This window comes from Xiphophorus maculatus, chromosome 16 (genome assembly GCF_002775205.1).
Source record: "Xiphophorus maculatus strain JP 163 A chromosome 16, X_maculatus-5.0-male, whole genome shotgun sequence".
Classification (NCBI taxonomy): domain Eukaryota; kingdom Metazoa; phylum Chordata; class Actinopteri; order Cyprinodontiformes; family Poeciliidae; genus Xiphophorus; species Xiphophorus maculatus.
In genome coordinates, this window is record NC_036458.1 from 15007200 (window position 1) to 15033831 (window position 26632).

The window sequence follows — 26632 nt, forward strand, 5'->3', positions numbered from 1 at the left end:
TTTTTATTTTTTTTATTTTGTCGTTGATGGTAAAAATCCAGTCTGGTCTTGACCCCTCTTGGGGTAGCTGTTAGCGTCATGAACAACTATTCTGTGTTTACTGCTATATGAAGACTCCAACAACAGTACACTAAAATATTTTCTGCTTTAAACCTCGTAACAAAACCTCACTGCAAAACTGAAAATCTTCACTTTTGTATTATATGTTAGGTGACTTTGCTTAGTGACGTGTGTAAATTCATCCATAAACTCCTAAGAAATATGTCATTGTTTTGCATCAATTATATAACTCTAATTAGGAAAATTGTATTGTTTTTAAAGTGATGGCTGTAAAAGACAATGTTCTCACCTGACTTTGTTTACACCAACATGTAATAAAAGACACTTTCATGGCTTAAAGGTTATGTTAGCAGAGTCCCAATTTAGATCCTATTATTATTATTATTTTTCTGCTGCTGATTTCTGAGCTGTGGAAACAAATGCGCACCATAACACTTCATTAACAGATATGAGTAACAATCGTAATGTTGCTTCTGAAACTTGGGGCCTCTTCTGATCACTGTACCTTCACTCAACCAGAAAGTTCCTTTGAGATCAGAAATCTCTTCCTATGATGAAGACCTGGCCGAGACGACAGCCACACAAATCAGAGCTATGTAAAACAAATAAATAATTCACAATGAGCTAAACAAAAGACACAGTGACCTCTGAAGAAATGCAATGAGAATCATCTTTCAGAACAATTTTTTTTATCTTAAGTCGTAATACGTTGGCTCGACATGTTTCTGGTAAGCTGCTCCATAAAAGGAAACCTGTGAGTTGAATGTGGTTTTAATTATTGAGGAACAAGTTAGCAGTCTCTGATAATGAGATTAGAGTCTTTGAGGTTGGAAGCCAGCATAGCCATCATCAGATACTCAATCAGATTCAAGTCAGGACTTTGAAGCTGCTCCAAAATTTCTTCAGATCAAAAGAAACATGATGATAAAATGTAAATACTGAAGTGATTACCTTAACCCTAAATCTGCCATGGATATGAATAATTTTAGACTGAGGTGTAAGTGTCTGATTTGGTGTGTTATTTAATATTTTATATTATATGTATGTTTGTGAAATGCACTTTTGTGCCTACCATCACGTGCTACATTTTATAGGATGTTTAGAAAAGTGGTAGCAGCCTCTCTATGTTAATGTTATAAAATATATATAATTTCACTCCTCAGCTTATTTTCTGGACCCAGGAAAGCTGAAAGCTGAAATTAAATATTTAAAAAAAGTTTAGAGAAATAAACTGCAAATTCTATTCTTTTAATAGATTATTTACAGGGACTGTGAAGCAAAACACATTCTCTCTTATAGCCAATTGATTTTGATGTTTGGTCAGTCATTTACCTGTAAATCATTGCACGAAGAAAGCAAAATTGATCAAGCTTGCCATAGTGCACCTTCAAATAAAAAAATCAGCTAAAGGAGCCGTACAACCTGGGGTTGGCTCTTTTTAGAGACGATAATCACTAAGAACTAAATGCACGTATGATTACTACAATCTACTAAAATTCACTGCTGGTGAAGTTCTGAACTAACTCATTTGTTTTTACTAGCTGCTTATTATGTTGTTGGCATTCTGCATCCAATCCAGTGGTGTTATTAGAAGTGCGATGCTCTTTTGCAGCACTTGTTGCCCCTCCCTGACCTTTACTCTCCCACCTGCAGGCTGCAGCCCTGTGGCGGCAGAACTTAACCACTGTGAACATGGCAGGAACTCACTGTTCACATGTGAGTTAAGTCCTGCAGCCGCACAGCGAGACTTGAAAACCAGCATTTGCTGGTGACGGGTGTGTTTGTGTGTGAGCATGCAAATGAAAAGCATGGGTGTGTCCATGAATGAGGTAGTAATTTTAAGTGTCTGTGTGTGGAGAGGGGGGATGCGTTCGTGAGAAGGGTGCTGCTTTTCTTCGTGTCAGCCATTGGAAATCCCTGGCAATGTGATTCAGTCCTGTAGTCTCAAAAATCACTCTGCCAGGAATTCCCCTGGCCAGCAGAGACGTCTAGGTGAGTCGAAAAGGAGCTCATCAGAGCAGGCAAACATATGAATAATAAACACCAAAATAGAACTCCTGTGTCATTTATACCCTTGATGCATTGTCTCCCCTGTTACCCTCTCACGCAAGTCCTCTCTTTTATACGTCTCAGTGAAATATGAGGTTAGAAGACTGAACTATTCGTACGTGCTATGTATTCATACATGGCTCTTGTCAGGTTCCCTTCATCTCTTATAAAAATAACTTATCAATGACAGAATGGAGAGTTCGTTAAGAAGGAAGTGGCACGCCCTATAAAGACATCTTCCCTTTTCTGTTCATCCTCTTTTATCTAAAAATCCTTGGGTGGAAAACTATGACACAGGTTGAGTTTTCTCTGCTTTCGTGTTACCAAAACACAAGTTTCTAAAAGAACACAAGTTCAAAACATAAGGACTATGTTTTGTGATAGTCCTTTTAAAAAAGCACTCATCTCAAGAATACCAGTGTCATATCCCGAGTTCCCTAATTTGCCGTCTTCTTGAGGTTATTTTTATTTTAGCCACATTAATAATCCACCGTCTGCAAGCTGTGAGTCATTGGGACACGTTTGGGGAACTCCGGACTCTAAATAAGTTTCAAGCAGCCAGTCTGCTGGAGCACTGTTCCAAAAACACGGGAAGCTTTGGCCCCTGCAATCATCATCACTGATCTGTAACATTTTCAAAGAGAATAGTACACAACTTCCTCTAAAAATATAATCTACTGGCCAATGCTTTCCAGTACTGCAAGGGTAATGTTCCTTTGTTTTCAAGTTTGCAGTCAAATTTATGCATAAAATTAAGTAATTCTAGCTCACAACACTGATTTTCTGGGGAGTTTTTGCAATGCCTTAGAATGATTTATTATTTTCCTTTTATTTTTGCAAGAAAAATACAAAAACCAATGCAGAAGGCCTGAGTATGACTAAAGAAGTATCATCGGTTGTATTCGATTCAGAAAATTAAATTGGATTTATCGCTCTGAGCATTTTACATACTTTCCATCCCGTGCCAAAGTAGCTCCACCTGGTCACAATAAAAAAACAACCAAGGTCACCTCAGGTCCCAGCACCCTTCAAAGGCTGCCTGCTAACTCCCCTTTAACTCCTCTCCACGATCAACCTAAAACCCTGCCATCCCTCCCTCCTTTCATCTAGCAGTCGCTCGACTTGCGCTGTTATTTTCTCTGCCTTTTCATCTTTTCCATCGGTTTTTCCCCCCTCTTCTTGCTCCCCCATCGAACCCGCAGCCATTAATGTCTATGAGCTCATTCCTTCCTTTTCCCCCTGTAATGACGCCGTTATTAGGTTGACAAGCGCTGTCCAACACATCACCTCAAGCACTGGCTTGGAGAATCTCAACAGAGCTCACTTCTTTTTTCCTCCTGGGATACTGTTCTTCTGCCTCTTTTGTAATTGGATGTTTATTGTGGTTAGAAATAATCATACGGCACTGGCACGTGGGTTGCATAAATGTGTCAACGTGTTGCATCTTGATGTAGGTGTCGAGTAGGAAAACTTGCATCACCGAGAGATGATTTCCAACAGATGCACTCTAGTAAAGTCAAAGGTGTTTTTGCAGTTTTCATGAACTATTGCCTTGTTTATAGAATCTTTTACAGTTTAGGGTGTGTAGTTTACATTATGTGTGTGTTCTGCTCTCTATACACAGGATATATGGAGGTCCAAGTGCGGACGTGGCCGTTGGCCGTGTTCCCTTCAGCACAAGTCCAGATTTGACATTGCCGTTTACACAAGGCCGCATGGTTAAGTGGAAAAGCCTCTGTTGAGACAGCTGGATCTCGACCTCTTGTTGTTTCAACACGTATCAACCCTCCCTTCTATGGCTTGCAGGCCGAATCTACCTCTTCGAGCACAATATGCTCACTATCAGCAAACAAACAGGATTATGTCAATGGGGCTGCTGGGCAAACATTGTATGTGCTTGAACTGGGATTTCAGTCTCATAAACGAGTAAAAGTGCAAATGCATACAAATCTGACATGGCCTTCACCGTAAAACGTAAAACACTTCTCGCTTAATAGCTAGATCTACTTGAAACATAAGCCACTGCAATGCACAAATTGTCCTCGCCTCCATTTTCAAAATTCACCTAGGTCGATCACTGCTACCCCATTTTGTTGCAATTTTATCTCTTCACATTTCTATTTTCTATTCTTAAGCAAACCATCATAATAAACTCAAACAATTACGTATCATTTTATCGTTTTTCTGTGCAATTAAGTATCTCAGGACTCTCAGGAATAAATAATCATTGAAGTGCTCAAATTTTACATATAATTTAATTTGCTTGTATATTGTTCTTTGGAAAACTTACTTTATACATTCTATTTCCATTTATTTTGCTCAGATGATTATTCTTGTCAATGTCTCATGTGAAAAATGACAAATTTATAGATACTTTTGTTTGTATCTATAAAACAAAAGCTAAAAAGCAATAAATGACCTGGTAGATTTAATTTACTGGAGTCTTAAGACAACAATTCCTGGCATGGGAGTATGAATTGCACAGTGGTATGAAAAAGGAGAGGTTGCCAATACTAATTATTCCTGGCTACATACAGTGGATGGCTTTATTTTATACCCAAAACCAAAATCTACAAAAGTACATATTTATTGGTGAAGGGTCAAAATGATCGGCCCTCTGCTATACTTTTTGAATAAAGATTCAAATTAGGGTTTGAGCCGAGAACTTAACGCCAAAACTCCTTTTCTGAAGAGCAAATAAGCAATGTTTGCTTTTTATAACTGCTGTCAGATGCATTAAGCTTTTACATGCTCAACCTGTTCAGAATGACAAAAGCCAAAAAAATTACCAAAATGAGTCTTTACATCCTTTCGGTTTGACAGTAAACCCTGAAGCAAGGCCTCCGCTCAAGATATTTTAAGATATTTTAACAACAAGACATTTGCAGTAAAAGTGCTTGGAAGCTGCCAGGCACATCCTTCAATCTTTGTACTTACACACCTTACTCAGCACCACACCCTAGCTCAATCATCAGACATTGGTATTGCGTGTGCATGTGGCCGAGGTTCTGATTTTGTTTCATGTTGCGTGTCAGGGTGTAATTACTTCAAAGGCCATGACATTCAACGACATTCGAACAAGGGATGTGGCTCCACAGCGGGCCTGATCTTTTGCAGTTTTCAGGAATCAAAGACAAACAATCACCGCCTGGCCTGGACTCAGTGGAAGAATGTACCATATGTGGGACATTAGTCGTTTTTTTTTTTTCAAGAAAAGCTTTAAAATGTTGTTGTTTCTGAGTGAAGAACCCAGCCCAAACTCATGGTCCACTCCCTGTAGCCCTGTGCTTGTAACCCTATCCTCAGCCTGGTTCGTAGCCAAGCACCCTCACCACCAGCCCTGTACTTAGTGCACAGCTGCCCTGCTGCCACTGAACCACACATGCACGAATGGCCGCAGAAACGGCACACATACACTTTTATTCCACTACGCCAATGTTTCCTGAGCCAGGGCCCAACCATACATATTGCCGCCGGCACACCCACTCACCCACCCAACAACCTCACCAAAGCTTGACTGGATCTTCATTTTCTCCTCCATTATTGCTCTGACCTTCCATCCAAACATTCAGTCATTCATTTAGCGTTTTACTTAGAACTCCTCTTTTCCCCTTCTCTTCCCTGTTATCACAAGCCACAATCAGGCACATGAAAAACAGAATAACCGTTCTTACTAAATGCGCTTTATCTTCACACTTATCTCATCTGTCCTTGCTGCGTCAGCCTCATGTGAACTTCCTTCAGCTCTTTTTCGTTTCGTCCACAACCCAATTTAGTTTATGTCACTACCCCCAAGAGGGGAACCAGACAGGACGGCGGACAGGAAAACAGAGACAGACAACCCTGAAGTGCAGCTGAATGAAACCTTGTCAGCTACAGTAGTGGCTGGATTCCCTTCCTTTCATGGAGGTTTCGGAGCTCACACACTTACAAGCCCTCTGAACAATGAGAGGAATGTTTGAGGCAGCTCCGGCCCTGCTTCGGCACTGCCATGACGCCCCGTCTGCTGCTTTTTGAGAACTTTTTATGACCTCCGTTCGCACTCTGTGCTGCCAGTAAAAAACTCAGCCGAGAGATCGTACGCGGACTTGACAAAAAAACAGGCACACAGGCAGATAAAGACAGACGGAAAGGGAAGGCAGACAAACAAACGGGTAGAAGCTAAACAATTAAGCAGTCAATCACTCAGATGGGTAGTGGACTCTTAAATCAACTGCAAACACAGGCAGCCATGCAGAAAGTCAGCCATCCTATTCAAAGGAAGTATTTACATCTGACCTTTGTAATGGAGCCGCTCCATAGAGTCAAACCACACAACAGGGCAATATTCCAGTGCTAATATCACAGTACATTCAAACAGCAGGAAGACTTTACACACGCTTTGTCCCAATCAACAGGCTGCAGAAGCTTCTGTAAAGTGTGTCCCTGTCAAAGACCAGTGGTTCAAGAGGGAAAAAAGTCAAAATTATATTCTTTCCAGAGTAATAAAAGTCGTAAAACGGTAAAAATGAAAAAAAAACCCCCAGAAAAACCCCACAAGAAATCCTCAAAGAAGAGGCAGACATGATGCTGCACCCACCTGAAATAACAGTTTTTTATTCCTGCTCTCTGCCCCCAAGTTCATTTGTCTCCAACGTCACCCTGTAAAGTCGAACTTCACAAGTCTCGCGCCTGTCACTCTTTTTGTCTTCTTGTCGACCCGTTCCTCCTCTGGTTGCGCAGACAGGAGCGTGTGTGAATGCGAGTGTGTCTGGGAGCCAGACAGGGTGTGCAGAGTAACCGAGTGGGCGGTTCATATGAAGGGAATTCCTACCTCTCTTCACTCATGACGTCAGAGAAGGCACCCTCCCTTTCCCTCTCGTGCCTCTCCTCTCCAGTTGTTCTGTGTACGGCCCAGGCTGCTGCTGGAACACAGGAAAGGGGGCTGGGAATTAATTGGCGCACTGCTGCTAATAAATGAGGAGAGTCTGTTTGAGTCAACAGCGGACAGGAAGAGCGCAGGAATAAATGTGCATGGGACAGAAATACAGATGGATCCGCTGCCGTGTTTGGGGTGTTGGTTGAAAGTTGTAGCTTGGATACCGTTTTTATTGTTTGATTTGTATTGTTTTATTACTTAAAGTTATTGTTGAACACGTTTAAATACACTTAAAAGTGAGACAAATGAGCCCGAAAGAAAGGATTGCACAATGTTTAGAAAAATCTGTATAATATTGGTGAACATTGAAATTATCGTATAAGGACTGACGTAAATCTAAATTTTCCTCCATCATCACAATCACAACAATCTTCCCACATCATCACAATCCTCCAACCAGCATCTTAAACAATAAGATCTATATCAGTTAAGCAACAAAAACTGAAACGTCACCCGGTTGGTCAACTTGCCTGCAAAGTTTTAAAGCATGACTTTTTAAAATATTATGGTCCTGTAAATATTACATCCAAGCAGTCCTTTGTGAATGTGAAACTTATCCCATTGAAATTGCAATGATGAATACAGTTTGATTAATTGTGCAGCTCTGCAGAAGTTGATATCAATAACAGTGACATGCAAAAATATTAATACCTCTCAAACTTTTTTTCTACAGCTGTTGCTCAGCTATAGAAAAGGATTATTATAAACAGCAATTTTCAAGAGCTGCCTAAGCTAGACAGTTCAGTATAATTTGGGAGCCAAACAGGGTGTGCTTTGACTGGGTCAATTTTATACAGATGTGCTTAAATCTAAATTATTCCACTTTATGTTTGAGGTCAATGTCCAGTTGGATGGGACACCCATCCAACTGGATGGGCTCTAAAAAATATTTGTATTTCTGTGTTTAGCACCATCTGTCTTTTTCTCAACTCAGACCGACTTCTCTGTGCCTGCGAATAAGCATCCCCACAGCATGATGCTGCCACCACAGTGGGGATGGTGTATTTAGGGCAGTACTTCTCAACTAGTGAGGCGTGCCCCCTTGGGGGGCGTGGAGAAGTGTCGTGGGGGGGCGAGAAGCAGGACTTTATAATTGTCTTTCTTCATTCTTAACTGATGAACAAGCCTCCGGTCACTAGGTGACAGCAGTGTTCAAACTAATCAACAGGCTGAAAAAAAACAAAACAAACAAAAAACAGAGCGTAGGATACAAGCGCAGATGTTTTGAAATACCAACATAGAGGAAAGACGGAGAAGTTTGACAGTGAAAAAAAAAACGGCAGCAGAGGTCAGTAAAGCAAGTATGACAGAGTATTACGGCCAAGCTAAGAGATTTTTATTTTCAAATAGAAGAATACAGCCATAATACTACGAGAACCAAGTCGTATTAGCAGAATAGTTTAAATATTGGCAGAGTAAAGACGCTATATTGCCGGAAGAAAGTCATTAAATTAAAAAGCTTTGATAGAGTGATATGCAGCATGACCTGCTCAGCAAGTCTGGTTCTTTCTATTAAACAAAAAGTTGTTTAAACAATCGTTTCAAAGTCCCGGGACTGAAAATTAGCTTCTGATGTGCTAAAACATTTAGTACTTAGTCATTTGTTAAACCAATACCAACTATAACCTTACAAGATCAATATTCCGCAATTTAGCGCAGTATGGTGAAAAGTCATAAAATTACGACTTTATTCTTGTCCAACTTTACTCGTATTTAAAACATAAATCAGAAACTCAGAGCCCGGCCCTTATACTCCATCATAAGCAAGTAACTGTTGCTCGCAGAAAAAGGCCAGGAAATAGACGAAACCTATCTTTTGATCGTTAATGCAAAATGTTATGCACTTTTCATCTCTTCTCATCTGACAAGATGAAATATAAGCAATATTGCTGCAAATTTTTCCACAGTAAATGTTAAAAAGTATATACCTTGTGGAAAACTAAATTGAAGAAGCTGACAGGTAATCAATGCTTACAATTCTGAAATGTTTTACTGTAGTCTAAAAATGCACATCCCAGTGAATCACTTGCACTTTTTTAACTTCAAACTGAGTAGTCTTGATTAACTGTTACAGATTCACTTGTTAAACTGACTTTGGAAATTATTTTGAGACTTATAACAATAAAACAGCGATTTTGTTTATGTCATACAATGCCGGAGCCAATAGTTTGTACAGATAAATTATTAAATATGAACAGATTCGCAACAGTATTTCAATTCTGTTGGGGGGGCATGGCAGAAAATTATTAAGAAACACTGATTTAGGATGATGTGCAGTGTTATATTTCCACAACACATAGTGTTTTGCATACATTCCAACAAGTTTAATTCTGGTTTCACAAGAGTAGAGCAACATGTTTCCTGTTTTCCATATCAGATTTGTGGCAAACTTGTTTTATTTCAAGAAGAGATTTTGCTCTTGATAGTCTTATATAAATGCCAGATTTTAGAGAGCACAATTGTCCTGTTTACCGATTCTGTCACCTGAACTTTGGGTTTTATTTGGGCATATTAAAGTACAATGTGCTGTACAGTGATTTGGTAAAATATTAAAAAAACCTATGTCACAAACATGTACTGCTTTATTGGTGAATTAAATAAAATACCAAGAAAATACATTGTCATTTGTGTTTGTAACATTATATCATTATAAAACAACAATGACAACCAAATGCTGATTGGTCAAATTAGGCCCACAGATATAATTTGATTGTTGTTAATAGAAAGATGAAGAAGTGTAGATTTTGTAATGTGCATTTTCTAGATCAGTATCATTTATTTTTGTGAACCATCTAACAATTAAACTAGAGTAATGTAGCTATGTCTGCAGCAGTGATAATATTTCAAGTAGAATTTTCTTTTGGAGGGAAGAAATCTGAAATGAATGGCGGTAACCTAAGAAGCAGAAAGTGGCAGGGCATTTTTGTTTTATTTCGAGATTAGCAGAATAAATTCTGAGATCAATATTGAAGTTGGAGGTAAAACTGCATTGGATCTACAGTAGTTGCAGCTTTCGATTGTTATTAGGACTGTTCATGAGTCTGTGCAAGGTCTGATCGGCACCTGTCAATAACGATTAACACCCACCTCTTCCCGCACACAACACACACACACACACACCCACACGCACACACACAACACAACACCTATCTCCACAGGGGTACAGCAGCACAAGCTTCTGAGAGGGGCTATTAGACATTTTACAACTTCCCTTTCTTCCCCAAGAGCCTTGGGCCGTGTGAGAGAGAGGCAAAGTCCTTCGCTGGTGACCACGCCCCTGAGCAAGAGTGCTGACGTCACACATTCCACACGCATGCTCGTCTCCAAGCAACGCATACACTCAAAGCTTAGTGAAACAGCCATGCCAGTAAAACACATGACCGCGACACGTTGCTTATGCTCTGATGGGATAATGTTTTGTTTGTGGACTTGTGTTTCTAAGTTGTCCTCATCGAGGGGATTTACAGCTTTGCATAACAGTCAAAGTTTAGTGAGCGCTTTGACTTTTGATTGTTAGTCAGCAAAGAATACATGTGGAATGTGTAAACTTATGTTTGATATACAGTAGTGTTTTTTTCTTCTTCACTTGATCTCTTAGCTCTTTTAAAGTTTGTGCTGCATATATGGGCTTCTTGTTTATGCTAAATAAACTGTCTCTGTGTGACTCAGTTAAACATGGTAGTGCACAAATAAATATCATAATACACACATAAATAACGTGACTGTCACAAAATAAAAAAAAACAAAACAAAACAAAAAACCCAAAAGACTCAAGAGATCAAAACCACGTTGCGTGCCGTGCACACTCTCTCCTCTTCCTCCGCCGCACAGACACGATAATTTGCACCGCCACACGCAAGCCCAATACTGTAATGACTGAGATGAAACAGATCTGAAACAGAGACGCTGCTCATCATGAGAATTGTCAAGACTGCTTTCAGTTCAGACCAATACCAGTTCTTTCAGTCTGGCTGAAATATGAGACAAAAAAATGCTAGTATGAAACTGTAATCAATGCCACATCTTCCAGCTTTTCCACCCATTGCTTTTTCTTCTACTTTTTTAGACCAAAGTCTAGTGCATAATGCTCTTTACTGCAGGGAAAGAGAAGTTTAAAAAAAAAAAAAAACTGTTGAATGAGCGCACTTTGCCTCACTTTTCTTTCCCCTGAACTCTTGTATCTTTATGATAGTGATTACAATTATCAGCTTAGCGTGTTCTAGTTTGTAACACCAACTCTCTAAGTTTCCTGGAAGCTGTGCAACCGTAGTGAAGATTGTGGGTTATTTTGTCTAGTCATGTGGGAAGAAGTTCACTTTATTCAAACTACTTCAAAGAAAACCGAAAGATACTCTCCATTGTACAGTCTGTGCTCATTTCTTCAGTGCTCTTCTGTGTACGTTCAATATTTACCGACATAAATCGTGTATTTGGGTTTGTACATATATCATGGTGTATTGTACAGAAGGGAATTGTTGCATCTCTGTTACTATGTGAGCAGTTTCTTTGAGGATATTCAACAAACTTGACGCTTTAAAGAGTGAGTCACACACCAAATAACTATTCTGGGCTACTGGTCTGTGAGATATAACATATCAACTTTTATCTGGTTGTTATGGTGATGCAGTTTCAATTATGCAACAAAGACAGAGAAAGATATTCTTTTGGCGGTAAGAAAGCGCTGCTAGATGTGTCAGCTGATCCGAAAGGTACTAGGCTTTCTTATTATATCAGACTCACAGACAATGGGGCTCTTCTTATGAACATCAACATCTTCTTATGCACATAGAGGTCAGTTTTGATTTTTTAAAAACTTTTTATGTAAATTTGATTAAAAACCTGAATGTAAAATTGCAGTCAAATCCTTCTTTGACGAGTTTTGTGCTTGGTCCTATTCTTATTTCTTTGAGACTTTGAGGTTTGAAGCCGTCCTGCAAATCACCCTGATCTTTATCTCCTGCCATAGACTTTCTATTAGATTCATATCAGATTCATGTTAGGCTGGGCACCTACAAAATGTGAATATTACTTAAAGTCAGGAGTGTTCACTCCCACTGAAAATCTTAATGTCTCCTACTCGGCAACTTCTACCTCTATCTTTTAGTTTGCTCCACCATCTCCATAAATCATTTCTGATCTCACTACCATCGTGTAGCCCTTCCATTTCCAACTTTTCAGCCAGGAGTTTGACACCCCGATGTAATCCCAACTCCACCTTAAACAAACTGTCGCTCCTACCACACACCTTACGGCTGTCTCACCGCCCCTGTACAAGACGGCACCGCCTGCTCCACCCTCGAGTAACTTTCTACTACATCCGACTTACTCACAGAGCGCCACGGTTCGCTCTACGCAACCTGTTTGTCTTGATTCACAAAGACGCAATAAAACTACATCAATATTCTCAAAGCAATTGCTCCCTCCTGGCATTAACCCACATTCTATCTGCATAGATTGTTACCTCTCTTCTTAAAAGTTAACAACTCTTTTGTTACTGCACACACTTGTTTTTTTAAATAGATATTTGCATTGTAAAATGTGTTTCATTAGCAAAGCAGCCACAACAGAATCCAGCTGGGTCATTTGTGCATGACTTTTCTACAGCGTACCAAAGCGTTCAAATGCATTTTCATGAAATGTATTGCTCTGACATCCAGTGGTCACAGCTAATGATTCATACATATCTTTGTAACTCCCTTATCATTATCAAAGTAGCAGTGGCTCACTGAAAAGCTGTGAGTAAATACCTGTAAAAGCAGCAATTTTAGCAGCTTCATTTAATTGTTTTTGTGTTCATGAATCAAGGAGTTGCTTTTTGGAAAAAAACTCCAACTTTGGCTTAAAGGAGCTTGTGCTCCTTTAAGACATTATCTTATTTCTTGTGTGCGTGGTAAGTTTGCGTGTTTATATCTAGGTTGGGGGATTTCCAGTCGTTTTCATATGGTAGCTACAGGTGGCAGACACAGAAATCTCTTAGCTGTATGGCTGTCCTAATCCACCTGTCATTTCTTCATCCCTTTCATCATCCTCTTCTCCACCCTGCATTTAAAGCCTTAGGTTTTTTCCACCCATTTCTTTCTTTCTTTTCCTTTTTCCTTTAACCCCTCCACCCTGATGCAGTCCCGGGACTTTTTAGGTCATAACATTTCTATTCTTCATCCATGCCGGATTGTTTTACAGGAAACCAATCAAGAAGTGGGTCATTATGTTCAAGAAAAGACCAACTCAGCGTTGTCCAACTTAAAACGAGCCAGTGAAGAGGCTCCAAATGAATCCACTTGACTGAATGGTCTTTCCTTATTTTTCTCTCTGTCTGTCTCTCTCTTGCTACTCCTCCTCCCTTACCTCTCTGGTATTATGTGTAGGCAGTTGCCGTGGTGACAGGACACACAAACAGTGTGGCGGTAGACAGGAAGTGCTGTGGAACCACAATGGCGTCACTGCGGCTCTGCACTCGCTCTCCACTCGCTCGGCTCTTATCCCCAGCCTGCTTGCATGCTATTATCCTTAGCAAGCTGAATGAAGACCACATTGCTGTCTCTTTTTCTCCTCTTTCTCAATATTATTAGCATTGCTTTTTCAGCTGTCCCTCACTCTCTTTTTCAGCTTTGCACCACATTAGTGGCGCTGGTGTTTGGAAAATTGCTGTCTGATCTGCGGTGTCTGGAATGTTGGGTGTTAAGTTGATGAGCTGAAAAGCTGTCGAACTGTTTTTGAGCTTTGCTCTTCTTTGACGCTGGGACAGGAATGCACATAAACATACTGTTGTGTTTTGGGATTTTACAACAACCTTTACAACACATCCACAGTTCTTAAAAGAACGTCAGGGTGGTGGATTTGTAGCTTTGTTCATGATGAAGTGAGTCAAAAAGGGTCTATATCAGAGACGGACAGAGCTGGGAATAAACGGGAATGTGTGTGGTCCTGTTGCAGACTCTTACATCAGACTGGCATTTGTGTACAGTGCACATCTCTCCTGCTCTCCCTCTGTCTTTTTACAAATCCCATCCCTAAATATACTCCTCTGGAAAAACCCCTCGAGAAGATACCGCCCTCTTCCACGCAACATGCTAAAAATACCCACCAAGACCACCTTTCCAGCCCCCTTCTTGGTGTGGTTTTCTGTCAGTCCAGACTCCTGTCGTTTTGATCGCTGACCCTCTCATTTGTTCCTTTCTAGCACTCAACACCAGTTCATTATCTCACACTATCCCAAACTGTCTTGTGTGTTTAGCCTCCGCTTTGAACTCCCCCCATCTGGCCTCGATCTGTCTGATAGAGGTGCCCCCTGCTGTCCCCAGAGGCTTCTTGCTCTTTCTGCTGACATAAACAGCTACTCATCCGTACCACCCATGCATCCATCCAGGCAGCAGAGCAAACTTCCAGCTAAACCAGTCCGTTGACCTTCAGGCCAACCAGATGTTAAAACAGGGTCTGTCTGGGGGAGAAACCTGGTGAACAGATGGGTTCCCAGAAAACAAAAACAGAAAATCGGAGGATCTTCTTCATGTCGAGACACTGAAATGTTCACATTCAGATGAAAAGGATGACGTTACAGTTGTCCGTAAAGGTATGAAAACCAATTATTTCCGGAGTATAATGACACAATTCATCCAGAAATATGACAAAAACAATATATGTATGGATACCTACCAGTCTAACATTAGTGTGGAACATTTTCCCGATTCCTCAGTTTTAGATTTGAGTTGTTTGAATGGTTAAGTGCCACTGTTTCACTCCACAGCATAAATATTTTTGATTCAGTCCAGGACTTTATATTTCTTAATTCTCAGCATGTTCTTGGTGGATTCACTGGTTAGATTTAGACCATTGTCAAGTTGCTGTTTTTATTTCAGGTTCGGGTTGGATATGTTTTAACAGATGGTCATGGTGGATTATTTCAGTCATGGTGAGTTTCTACAGGCTGATGCAGCAAAGCAGCACTGGACCATGACACCTCCACCTCCAGCATGGCTGACATGAGGTTATTTTCCTGGAATGTGGCATTTAGCTTATTACACAAAAATTAAAAAACATAGTTCTGGTATATTGTTAAAATATTGTCATTTTTATCCCTAGTGTCCCAACTTTAGTGGAAAAAAAATCCTCTTATGAATAAAATAGTTTTCACTAATATAATCTTGACACAAATGAGGTGTCGATTGATTTAAGAGAGTATAAACTAGAGATTAAAGATTTCAATTTCAAGTCATAAATTACTGCTTAGATTTACATAACTGGAATAATCCTGAAACCCGCCCTCCCCCCCTTTTTTTTTTTTTATCAGTTAAGCATCTTAATTATAGAAGTCTACCACTGAATAACTCATCTGCCTGTTTAATGTGCTGCTTAGCGGGTGATGGTCACCCTGAGCAAATTTTCACAGCAAATACTGTACGTCATGCAATCTCTTTAAGCAGTAAAAATAAGAATAAATCTTAATCGGTACATTTACTGATGTTAAAATGTGGTTCGACAGAAGCTGAGTTTAACCAAATGGGCTAAGAATCTATGGGTCAAGGTCATGTTTTTTTGTTTGGGCTAAATCAAGATGATGACTGAACCACCTTAAACACCAATAAAAAGACATTCATAGATATCCGTCGTTTGGAGGAGTCATTATCCAGGATTCTCAGGAGTCTGATTCTGATCCTACGCTCTGCCAGTACTAAGGACTCGTCTTCTGCACCAGTTTATCCAATTGTTTGTATTTCAGATTTATTTACAAAGACGCTGGTGGGTTTTTTTCCACAGGAAATGGTAGTAGGAGGCTCTACACAGGCAATAATCTTCCTGTGCAAAGCATGTCCTGAGAGGGGAATGTGTAAAGAATATCCAGTCAGCGCAACTGTAGGATATAAAAGTGAAGCTATAAAAAAAAGCAAATATATTAAAAAGCTCTTTGAGTGAACACTTTTTTGCCACTTTTCTTTTTATTGTTTTACTCTGACATGAAATGCTTTACATGTTCACGGGCCCTTTGAAATGAGCAGAGATTAAATTGCTGTATACTCCCGAGAAATTGCTCCAACAATTTATGAATGCGTCATTGTTTCCTGATCAGTCGAGTCAAAGTGCCACCACTGAGTCTCAACCATTTCCAGATCAACCTCCTTGATAGTTACTGACTGTAGAGGACTGGGCATCCTAAAAAAAGAAAAAAATCAATCTTTTTAGTTTTTCATTTGGTCACCTCCAGGTAGTTAAATTTATGTTATCATGAATGTAAATATCTTGATCCTGTAGCTGAAAATGTCTACAGTAAATGAAAAAAAAAATCCCAGAACGATGTTAAAGAGTTATATCGCATTTGTTGTCTTAACTTGCCCTTTTCAGTGGGAGGCAGGTGTTGAGTAAAGAGTAGTTTAGCTTGCAAAATGTTTTACGGCAAGGCAACACTTTTTATGTGTACATAAAAAATTATATTGCGCATTCTTAATGTGAAAACCCTTCTATTAAGAAAGATTGGATAATAACATGTTGCTCTAAAGCTTGACTAAATATTGGAATATACTGGATTCTCCTCTCAGTAAAACCTCGCAACATACTGCGTATTCTCAGGGCTGGCAGTACTGCTCCTCTCCTTTGTTTAGATTATTATCACATTAACTTAATTGGTGAGTTATGAGCTCCACACAGCAACTTCATTCAAGAATGTGAACAGAAACAACAAAAAAAGGAACTTGCTTCATAACAGGAAGGAGAAACAGCAACAGAATAATTCTTAAGAATACAAAGAGAAGATGACTTAATGTTCTATTTCTGTCTGGGAAAAGTAAGAAGAAACAGATTACTGTATTTGTTTAACTGCAATTTCTGCTCAGCGAGGCAGGAAGCCTATCTTTGACCACATGGCATTTCTGTTCCTGTATTCGACGGCTGACATCGTCTTCAGTGACACACTGCTCAGTGACTTCCTCCGTCCCGTTAATCACTCGACCTCTAACAGGCAACCCACACTCTTCTCAATTCCTGAACCACTTTTACAGCGACACACCACATTCCACCCTCCCGCGTTAGCTCCTCGGCCCAAGCATCAGCCATGGGAGCATATTTTCCCCTGTTGGTCTCCCCACTTAGGAGGGACCTCACACTTCTTTTGTCGTCCCCGTAAAGCCTAAAAATAAATCTATGCTATGCTTTTCCCACCTGCTGCTCTTGGTTGTGGAGAAGGGGCATCACACAGGGAGACTGTTGTTTATACTGTTTTGTTACCGACAACAGAGTAAATGGGGTTGAATACGAATGTATAATCTCTCACTCTGTCAACTTTTTCTGTTTTTGTGTCTTTATTAATAATTGCTGTCAGTTGTCTTTTTTGACTTTAATCCTCATTATTCCCCATTACTCTTTCCTGTCGAGTACAGTTTTTAGGTAAGCTCTGAAGGAAATTGTATTTAGACCGACTAAAGGCTCTAAATACAAATACATGTAAAAAAAACCCCCAAAACAACAAAAACATATTTCTTTAATTTTAGGAACCCCTACTTTGTGTACGTCTATGAAATAAATCACATTCAACTTTCATGTTGCAATAAAATGTGAAACAGTTCAGGCGGGGTTGAATACTTTTGCAAGGCCTCCTCTCGAAAGTTTATCAACTTCCACTCAAGAATAGAAAAGAAAAGAAAGGAAAGGAATGCACCAGCCCACAGCCGTTAGGGAACAGGTGATATTTCTAGCGCGTTATCTGTGTTTAGATAAACTTGACAAGAAGGATCATCAGTCTGGCTCTCTGATTGGCTGCTCTGAGCTGAACTTCAGCCATCCGAGAGGTATAGAAAGAGAGCGCAAACAGGGGGAAAGTTCCAGATTTTGCAAGAGCTTTATTTGACTACTGGATTCTAAGAACATACTGTGCTATTGTAAATTACATAGGGACATTATTTATGGCTGCAGTATCAAAGCTTTGAGCTAAATTAAAAGAAGATGACTGAGAGAAGAAGGAAGGTTTATAGCTAGCAACATGGAGCGTTGTCAACTTGAAGTATGTCAACTTTTACGATATTGTAAAAACAAAAAAACATATGCAGTGTGTGCTGTATTCACCCTCTCGGCTGAGGTCAGTGGACGCCAAAACACTCAGAGTGTGATTGGATAATGTGCCATGGTGTGTAGATGCATGGAAATCACAGCCGGCACAAAACTAAATCTGCGGACTCGTTTGTGAAAACAAAACTAGACATATCTGCAACCTAAAGGGCTTTTTTACTACGCTGGATTACCAGCCAAGTAGCTGCGGGAATGCAAACCAGTCACAGACCTCGGAAGCGATGAACACCAGTTTAATCATCTGTTTGCTTTCTCAAAATGAAAGCACTGCCACGCTGCTTGTGTAGTCTGAAAAAGTAAAAGAGGTGATAAAACTCTTTTTTCCTTCAGGGAAGCCAAATAATGCAAACTTTTACCGCGTAATGAGGCCGCCACTCTGAGTGTGTTGGCGTCAGACAATAAATAGGCGGCTTAGCAAGTTAATCCAAGGTGTGCACAAACTGGGTGTGGCTCTGTCCGTTTCCTGTTCCCCCACCCATGTGATAGTTGCTCTTCGGAGAGGGTATGTGCCTGCACTCATGCCCTTTGGATCCCCAGTTTCCCTTCACTTTGATCCTCCATTTCTCTTTCCTACACATTTTTAACTGGAATCTGATCTTTTTTTCATATTTCCCTATTTATTTTCCTCTTAATCTGAACTAATTACCCATCCCATTGCCTTCTCTGAGTGTTTCGTTTCGTTGGCCTGTCTCTGTGCATGTAGCTGTCCTTATTTGGCTTCTCTTTGACTGAGTGGGGAGTGAGTATGAATGTGACTGTGTGTGTGTGTTTCCTCCTGACTGTGACTCACCGCTCGTCTGACTCACAAGCGCTAACAAAAACACAGTTGCCTTGGAGACGCACCCCTTCGCCCCCTGCCACCATTTTTTTTGCCTTTCCCCTCCCTGTCAGCCTCTGGTTTCCCTCCCTCTCTCTCTCTCTCCTCGCAGGCATCCCAGGCAGCCCTGGCACTGGTAAATAGATGCCACTCTTGAGGAGGATTAAGGTGCGGAGGTGTGTGTGTGTGTGTGTGTGTGTGTGTGGGATACTGTGAAGGATCAAAGGATGCAGGAGAAATCAACAAACATAATCACAATGAGTCCCAAAAGTTATAACCCTTAAAAACTAGTATAGACTACTTAAATGAAAGTTTGGAAGGATGTAAGAGGGCAGAAAACCTAAGGTTTAAGGCAAGCAATCATCTATCATCAATAGGAAGTTAGAACTGCGTGCAACAACCGAGGCAGGCTAAACAGAAAGTGCCCACCTGTGGCTCTATTCTCTGCCTCTGTTCTCTTGCTTTTACTGCTCTGAAATTGCAGACTGCTTTGAACTGGGGCTGTCCTTTGATGTGCTGGCGTCATGGCTCGGCCTCGCCATAACCTCCAGGGAGGTTGACAATGTGGCCACGTGTGGAGTTGCATTTTGAGCAAGCCCAGGTAGGGCCCTATGTAACCACAGCCTCATGCTAGAAAGGCTTGTCTCACTTCCTGGATTTGAAACGCTGAAGTTGTGCCTCCTAGTGGACGAACAGTAGCTTATTAGCTGTTGTAATGTGTGTTATTATAGAAAATGAAGCACTAAAAGGTAATAAATATGTTGACTCTGGCTGAGCTACTGATTATAGGCACAATTTAGATAAGAGCTTAATAAATATACATCTGGTAGCATTTTCTTCACCAATCATCTCTGGGCGAAAGTCTTGAATCATTTTGAATCATCATCTTTTTAGCAGGTTGTAATTGTAAATAATCGTTCTTAATATTTCACCTGGTTAAATAAAAGTTAGACCATTTACTTCCAATGCTTTGTAATATTTTTCAGTAATGTGCACCAATATTTCTTTATGCTTCCTAAAATATTTCAATACTTTTATTTGAACTGATTTTTCACCTGTTTACAGTCTGTTACCAAAATCTTCTTTTTTTTTTTACTTATTTTGACCTATGAATAAATCATGAATAAAAGATTCTTATATTTCATAGAGGAAGAATTTGTGTTTTTATTACCAGTAGCCTCTTGCAAAAACATAGTTTTTTCCCTTTCCTATAGATAAATTTATGGAAAATACCTTTGAGACCAAAACATAAGTTATTGGTTTACTTACATGTAGGGAAGAAAACTAGTGAAGCTTGATTACATCATTGCCATTCTGAAACATGGCAGTGGCAGCATCATGATGCTATCCAAGGGAGCTGGTTAGGTCTTTGCTGAAATATTGTTTATTCTTTTCTAATAGAATGGCTTTCAGATACTTTTCATTTGCTACAGATGTCTTCTTTAGGCTGACCATTGCTGCTTTTGTCCTCCATTTCCTCTATTTTGAAGCAAATGCAACACAATGTGCTGCGGTGGACAAAAATACCAATTTAAATTAGAACTCTGATACACCTTCAAAAGTCTGAAAGCCACTGTGAAAATGTGTTGCTTTTTGTCACACACACACACACGCACACACACACGCCCACTCCTACACACACACACACAAAAGACAAACAAAAATGCTTACATTAATAACAAAAATTGTTATTCCATAAGAAGGATCATGGTGATGCGCTAGCAACATGTCCAGGGTCTACATGACCTCTGACTCAGCCACCGCTGGAGACATGCATCAGCTCCCATCAGCTCTGCTTTACTTCCTAACAGCTAGTCTTGCCCTCTTTGGTTGAAATAAGTTCAGTAAGATGCTTCTTGTGGCCATCTAACCAGCCTTTGAGAGTCAGAAGAAAATTTCCTCGCTCCTCACTAGAAGCTTTGAAATGATTGAGGAGTTTCATTTAAGTAGGTACAGCCTGTTTCAAGTCATCTTGCAGGATCTCCAAATCAGGACATGTCCACCTCCATGCTTGGACGTATCCTGATGTGTCATGACAACATGCTTCACAGTTGTCATCAGGTTAATTTCCAGGAATGTTTTATTCTGCAGCACATGGAACCGCCGGCTTCTGTTTCAGAAGGGCATTTTTTGTACAAGGATTAAATGGCAGGTGCTTTAGCACCCCCTAGTGTCTATCTGTGCATGTCCCTGCTTATAGGTCATATGGCCCACGACTTATTGAGTGTAAAATGCTAACATAGTAGTAAATCTTTAACTTATGGCTGGTAAAGAGGAAATCTATAATATTTTAGGAAAAAATAAGCTACTGTAAATAGTCATTTACCATTTAAAATAAGATAAATACATATATTTATGCTATACTTAATAAATACTGTGGGTGTCTGCATAAAACCTGAGCTAATACCTGAGAAATACTGGACTAAACTGCAACAAAATCCAGAAACTATGAATTTTTTTTTTATCTATCCAAAAAGTTTTTAAACTACTTGAATGATCCAAAAATTTCACTAAAACATTGTGTATTTCAGAGTATCCGGAATCAGAGAAGACAAAGACTACAGCCTTCTCTTTGCATTCAACAAAGACACACACAAACCACTGCAAGCTCTCTCACATGGCCACAAACCCACTTCTGACCCCGGTGTAACCCCTGTGTGTCCTCACAGCAGCTGGCTAGTGGAAGAATTGTGAGAACAGGCCGAACCTGAAACTGTACGCCAACATAATCCTCACTGAGAGGGAGACATAAAGGGGGGCTGAGAGGAAACGGGAGCAAAAGAGGGACAGTGGAACAAAAAAAAAAAAAAAAAAAAAAACCAGTAGAGGAAAAATGAGGGATGGAAAATCCCAAATCCTGCAATCTCCCCGTGAAAGGTGAATGAATGCACCATTTTGGTCAATTCAAAAGAAGCCTTTGTTTCACTTTATTGAAAAAATGAGACCTGACACATATGTACAATTGTAACACAGATTGCTATCCAGACTCTGTCAGAGTATAGAGCTAATGCTAATTACCCTAATGCATTACATGTTTACCTTTTCCACATACAAGCATGTGTATGACAGCTGATCCTATGTGCATAGTAATCCTCTGTAATGTCTGTGACTCCCTGTGTCTTTCCTGAAGCACCTCTGACCTCGCTGTGAGCTTCTCCAGCCCTCCCTGACAACACGCTGCCATGTTGTATCTGAGCTGACACTAGAAGAGAGTTGGTTTCTGTTAAACTTTAACCTCTGTCCAAAGACTTTATTTGTTTACAGAAATGAAATGTTCGACCCTACGATAAAGGCTAATTAGCTTGAAGACTTACGTGATAAGAGTAAGTTTGTTTACAAGCTTTTCTTCTTCTTGTAAAGAATTAGCAAGTGAAAAATCAAAGAAAGCCAGAAATCTGTCTTGACCAGTAAAACGTCTGATTGATCCCTCACTATTCATGACATGATTTTTTATTGCTATTAAACTTCACATGACATTAGAATTTTCATAAACAGATGTTAAAAGCCTTAAAATAAATTCTACTCAATTGTAACAGCAAAATCTCACACAGAAATATTCTGACTAGGGCCAAAATTACCTTTGACCTTAGTGGCAAACTTGCAGGTGCCCCTGCTTTCAATATTCGGTGCTACCCCTCTTTGCCAATTGGAAAACACCAATTGCTCTTCTGCTGCAACATTTCACAAAGTTTGAAGATACAGTTTGTTATGTCTGTAAACTGAATTGGCAAAGAAAGGGTTGACTTTGCCTATTTCTGAGTTTACAACTCAGAAATAGTAAACCATTTCTGAGTTGACTTGTTTTAGAACATTGTCTTGCTGAAAACGCCTGAGGTGACCCATTGTCCCCTTAGTGAGGCCAACAATTTTTTGTTTTTGAATATCCAGGCATTTAAAAGAGTTCATGAGGCCATGCACTTTACAGAACCTCTGGGAGAGAAACAGGGCACAACATTTAAAATCCCCGCACTGTACGTAGGAGTGGGTATGAGGAGCTTTTTCATTTAATGAGCCTTATTCTCAGGCCTGGAGTATTTGTCACTGGAGAGCTCATGTATACTATGCATTCCTCCTGTGGTCAGAAGTTTTTTTTTATGCTTGTTGGAAAAAAAATAAGAACATCTTCTAAAGTTGGAGTAGTGACTGGGGAAAGTCTGAACTTGTCACGCAACCCGAAGTTTAATATCCGATATGGCTGTGAACAAAACATGTAGTAAATTATTTTGGCAAAGACTGTTTACCATCACTTCTAATTCAATGTATAAATTGGCAGGAAATATATTATGTGTTTGTATCCCAGTGGTAGTAAACTTGCAATTTGAATGCTTTCAACTTGAATCTGAAGCTGGGATCTCCAAATTTTGAAACAACTCAGATGTAGCATTACTCAAAGTTACAATTCCCTTTCAGCTGAGCAAACTATGTTTTTTTTTTTTTTTAAATCTCTGATAGTGGAATAGAAAATACTTTTTTTGGGGGGTATGCCTCCCAAACTACCTGCTAGTAAGTAGATAGTCTAATGATTGTTATGGAGACTTGGTTACCCAAAGGTCTTTGCTGCATTTTAGCCATCACAGGGAATAAAGGCGTAATAATTATGGGTTCCCCTCCAGCCCAGACAGGAGTAACTGTGTTATGACATATTTACACATAGTAGCAATGAAATAAAATCTCATTGACTGTAAATTGAACTTCATAAACCTCTAATAAACTTTCAAATTTATTTTAAGGCTTTTCCCACATGTTGTAAAACGAGAATACACTCCTAATGTACTACTACAATCTAAAACTTTCCAGATATTTTAGTAAAGAAGAAAAAGGTGTAGCCTTCGCAATCGTATCTGCTTCATAAGTCTAATAATATAAAAGAAAAATAATAACAATTAATACTGAATTATTAGTAGAATGCTACTTGGCCAGCAGTTAAATGTTGCCTCCACAAGTTCTTTGACAAACAAACAAAAAATGTTTGAACTCATAAAACAACGTTCACATTAAACCATTTTAATTTAAGTTTCTCTGATTATGCCAATCTCTCGCTAGCTTTTCAAAATGTTTCTCTGAAATACTAAGTGGATGAATATCTAAATGTGATTCAGAAAGGTGTTTGTTTTGCGTTAAACATTAAAACACATCCCTTCTATGAACCTATAGCTCCTTCCCGTTCTTCCCTTAGAAACCACTCCCTTTGTCTTCAGATAAGGAGATATTGGTGATTAGAGCAGGAAGAAGTTCTTCGAATTATTTTATGTTTCACAAACAGGCGTACATTAATGACAATGATGATTAATGATGATATACTTGATGTAAAAATACATGTAAGAGAATACACAGCGTTCTTTTCTTGGTTGTACATTGTCTGCATGGGCTGGAGGTGCAGAGTCTTTCACAGTGATTCTTCTGCCTGCTTCAGGCGTCCCCAGGCTGATTTGAAAAAATATAAACTCCCACGAAGTCCACCATCATTCATGTCACAGTGTCCAGTAACCTCTTTAGAAGGCTTTCCATAACAGGATGCTGCTTATTTATTTTTGTTTATGGTTTTTAAATATAAAAATAGCTGCTATTTCGAGTCTCTCAGAGGTGGAGGGCGAGTCAAATAGTTGATGGAGAGAAAAAGTGTTGAGAAAAGAGAAAATGTGTCCCTCGCGTGTCGGGATTATTCTCATCTGAGTATTGAAAAATCTTCTTTTTCAGAGAAGTTCGATTTTTAGGAAATGCCTTTCACAAAGTCTCGCGAGGCAAGAAACTAATCTTAAAAATTACTGAACAGCTCGTATTTCTTCATCCAGTCCATCTGCGGCGCCTTCTTCTTCTCCTTGGCATGGAGTTTCATCTTTTCCTCTGCCGCCGTGGCAGCGAGTCTCAGACCGATCTCAGCGAAAGGGTCCATGAGCTGGCTGCCGTCGTCGTCTGCCAGCTAGGAGTCAGAAAAAATGAAATGAAAATGAAAGATCGTGAGGGTTTAGGATTCAGACTCTTAAGCGTACAACCTGTACGAGCGTCCACACCGACCTGTGTGCTGTTCCCCTGGCTGCTGAGGTCTGAGCGTGTCGACCTGAAGGACTGCGTGGTGGAGCTGCCGTTGACCTGAGGGCTGGGCGATCCGTTGGATATGGAAGGACCATCATAATCTAGGAAGAAAAATACAAAGGAGACAAAACACAAAAATATATGTTTTACTCCAGTGTTTAAAATTTTGATTAAAAAAAAAAGAAAAGCTTTTTAAATCAAATACCCTATCCATTAATTCGTATGCATCTAATTGCAGATCAATGTTCCTTGTTTATTTTTTTAGTCTTTTAATGTTTGATAACTTGACATAAATCTTTGCAACTGTTAAGATTTCTAATATGTTCAGCTTTCAGCCTTTCCCACCTTTGACGTGGCTGATCGTGGGGATCACTCCTCTTCTCTTGAAGTCTTCGTCTGTTTCTGGATCCACCACCAGCAGCCAGGTCTCGTTTCCCCCTTTCTTTATGAAGGCCACTACCTCTGTGTGCCTCATGCCCTCGATGTTCACGCCGTTCACCTAAACAGAAACGGGAAAAAGAGAGATTATTTTCCGTGTGAACGTTAAGCAAAGTAGACAAAGTTTTGTTTCACCTCATTTTATTACAGTACAACCAGAAACTTTTATTTGTATTTTCGGAACGTTCTGAAAAATTTATGACGTGACCTGAAAAGAACACAGTGTTCAAGACGTTTCACAAAGAAAAACCTGAAAATTATGGTGTGCTTTTTCACCTAAGCAAAATCCTGCACAACCAAGTGTCTTCAGAAGTTACCAAAATAAATACAAAAAAGTTTCAACCTTTGTGGATTAGATCTCAGTATAAATCAGTGCTTCTCAATTCCGGTCCTCAGGCCCCCCTGCCCTGCATGTTTTAGGTGTTTCCCTGCTGCCACACACCTGGATTAAATCTATGAGTGATTAACAGGCTTCTGCAGTACTTGATGCCTGCAGAACAGGTAATGCAATCATTTGGATCAGCTGTTCTGAAATAGGGGTAAGGGAAAACTATGTATTAGTTTAGAATAGAATAGAATTCAACTTTATTGTCATTGCACTGTCACAAGTACAAGCAATTTATGTATTTCCATTATGAAATGCTTTCTGTTGGCCTATAACATAAAAAAAAAATCCAATGCAATTCACTGTAGTTTCTGTTTGGGAGGGACTGCAGTCATTGGGTGCATGTACTTCCTAATTGATCCACAAGAGGGAGCCATGTAACCACACAGCTATTGCTTATTAAACCATTTTCCCTCCATGGAGCATGCGCACCGTTTGGACACTTTTCTCAAACTCTTTGCTTTTAGATTTTACTGAATTACAACAGAACTGATTTTCAGCACTGTTGAAGGAGTGCATGCAGATGCAGTTCGAATATAAAAGGTGAAATGCACACAGTTATCTCCCTGACCTCTGCACCTAACTGGTGAAGGCACCAGGTTTGTTTGCACCTGCTCTTATCTGGACAATGCGTTTCAGTAGCTCTGTCTAGACCGTTGTGGGTGCTCAGCAGGCTGCGTCGCAACACAGCGAGTTTGTGTTGTTGGTACGCTATCAATATTTGATGGCTCTCCTGAGCTCTGGCTTTGGCTCAGGTGTCAGGTGTCTCTTTGCTGATGGGGAATTTGTTTCAAATTCACTGCTTTTGATGGGGGAGAAGAGGATGTAGAAGGAGAATAAAATGTAGCATTTTCTTTAAGACAGAAGGGGAGACTTAAAG

General features: G+C 39.8%; 1 protein-coding gene across 1 annotated transcript in view; it reads right to left on the bottom strand.

Annotated features, from left to right (window-relative positions):
- Positions 1-23363: 23363 nt before the first annotated feature.
- The window catches only part of LOC102217033 (Na(+)/H(+) exchange regulatory cofactor NHE-RF2-like), a 30390-nt gene continuing 27121 nt past the window's right edge, over positions 23364-26632 (bottom strand). Inside the window, exons 4-6 of the mRNA XM_014471516.2 lie at positions 25275-25428; positions 24912-25030; positions 23364-24816 (exon numbers count right to left, since the gene is read on the bottom strand). Coding sequence (XP_014327002.1) covers positions 24652-24816; positions 24912-25030; positions 25275-25428 — 438 coding nt within the window. The 3' untranslated portion in view covers positions 23364-24651. The remainder of the gene's footprint in view (positions 24817-24911; positions 25031-25274; positions 25429-26632) is intronic.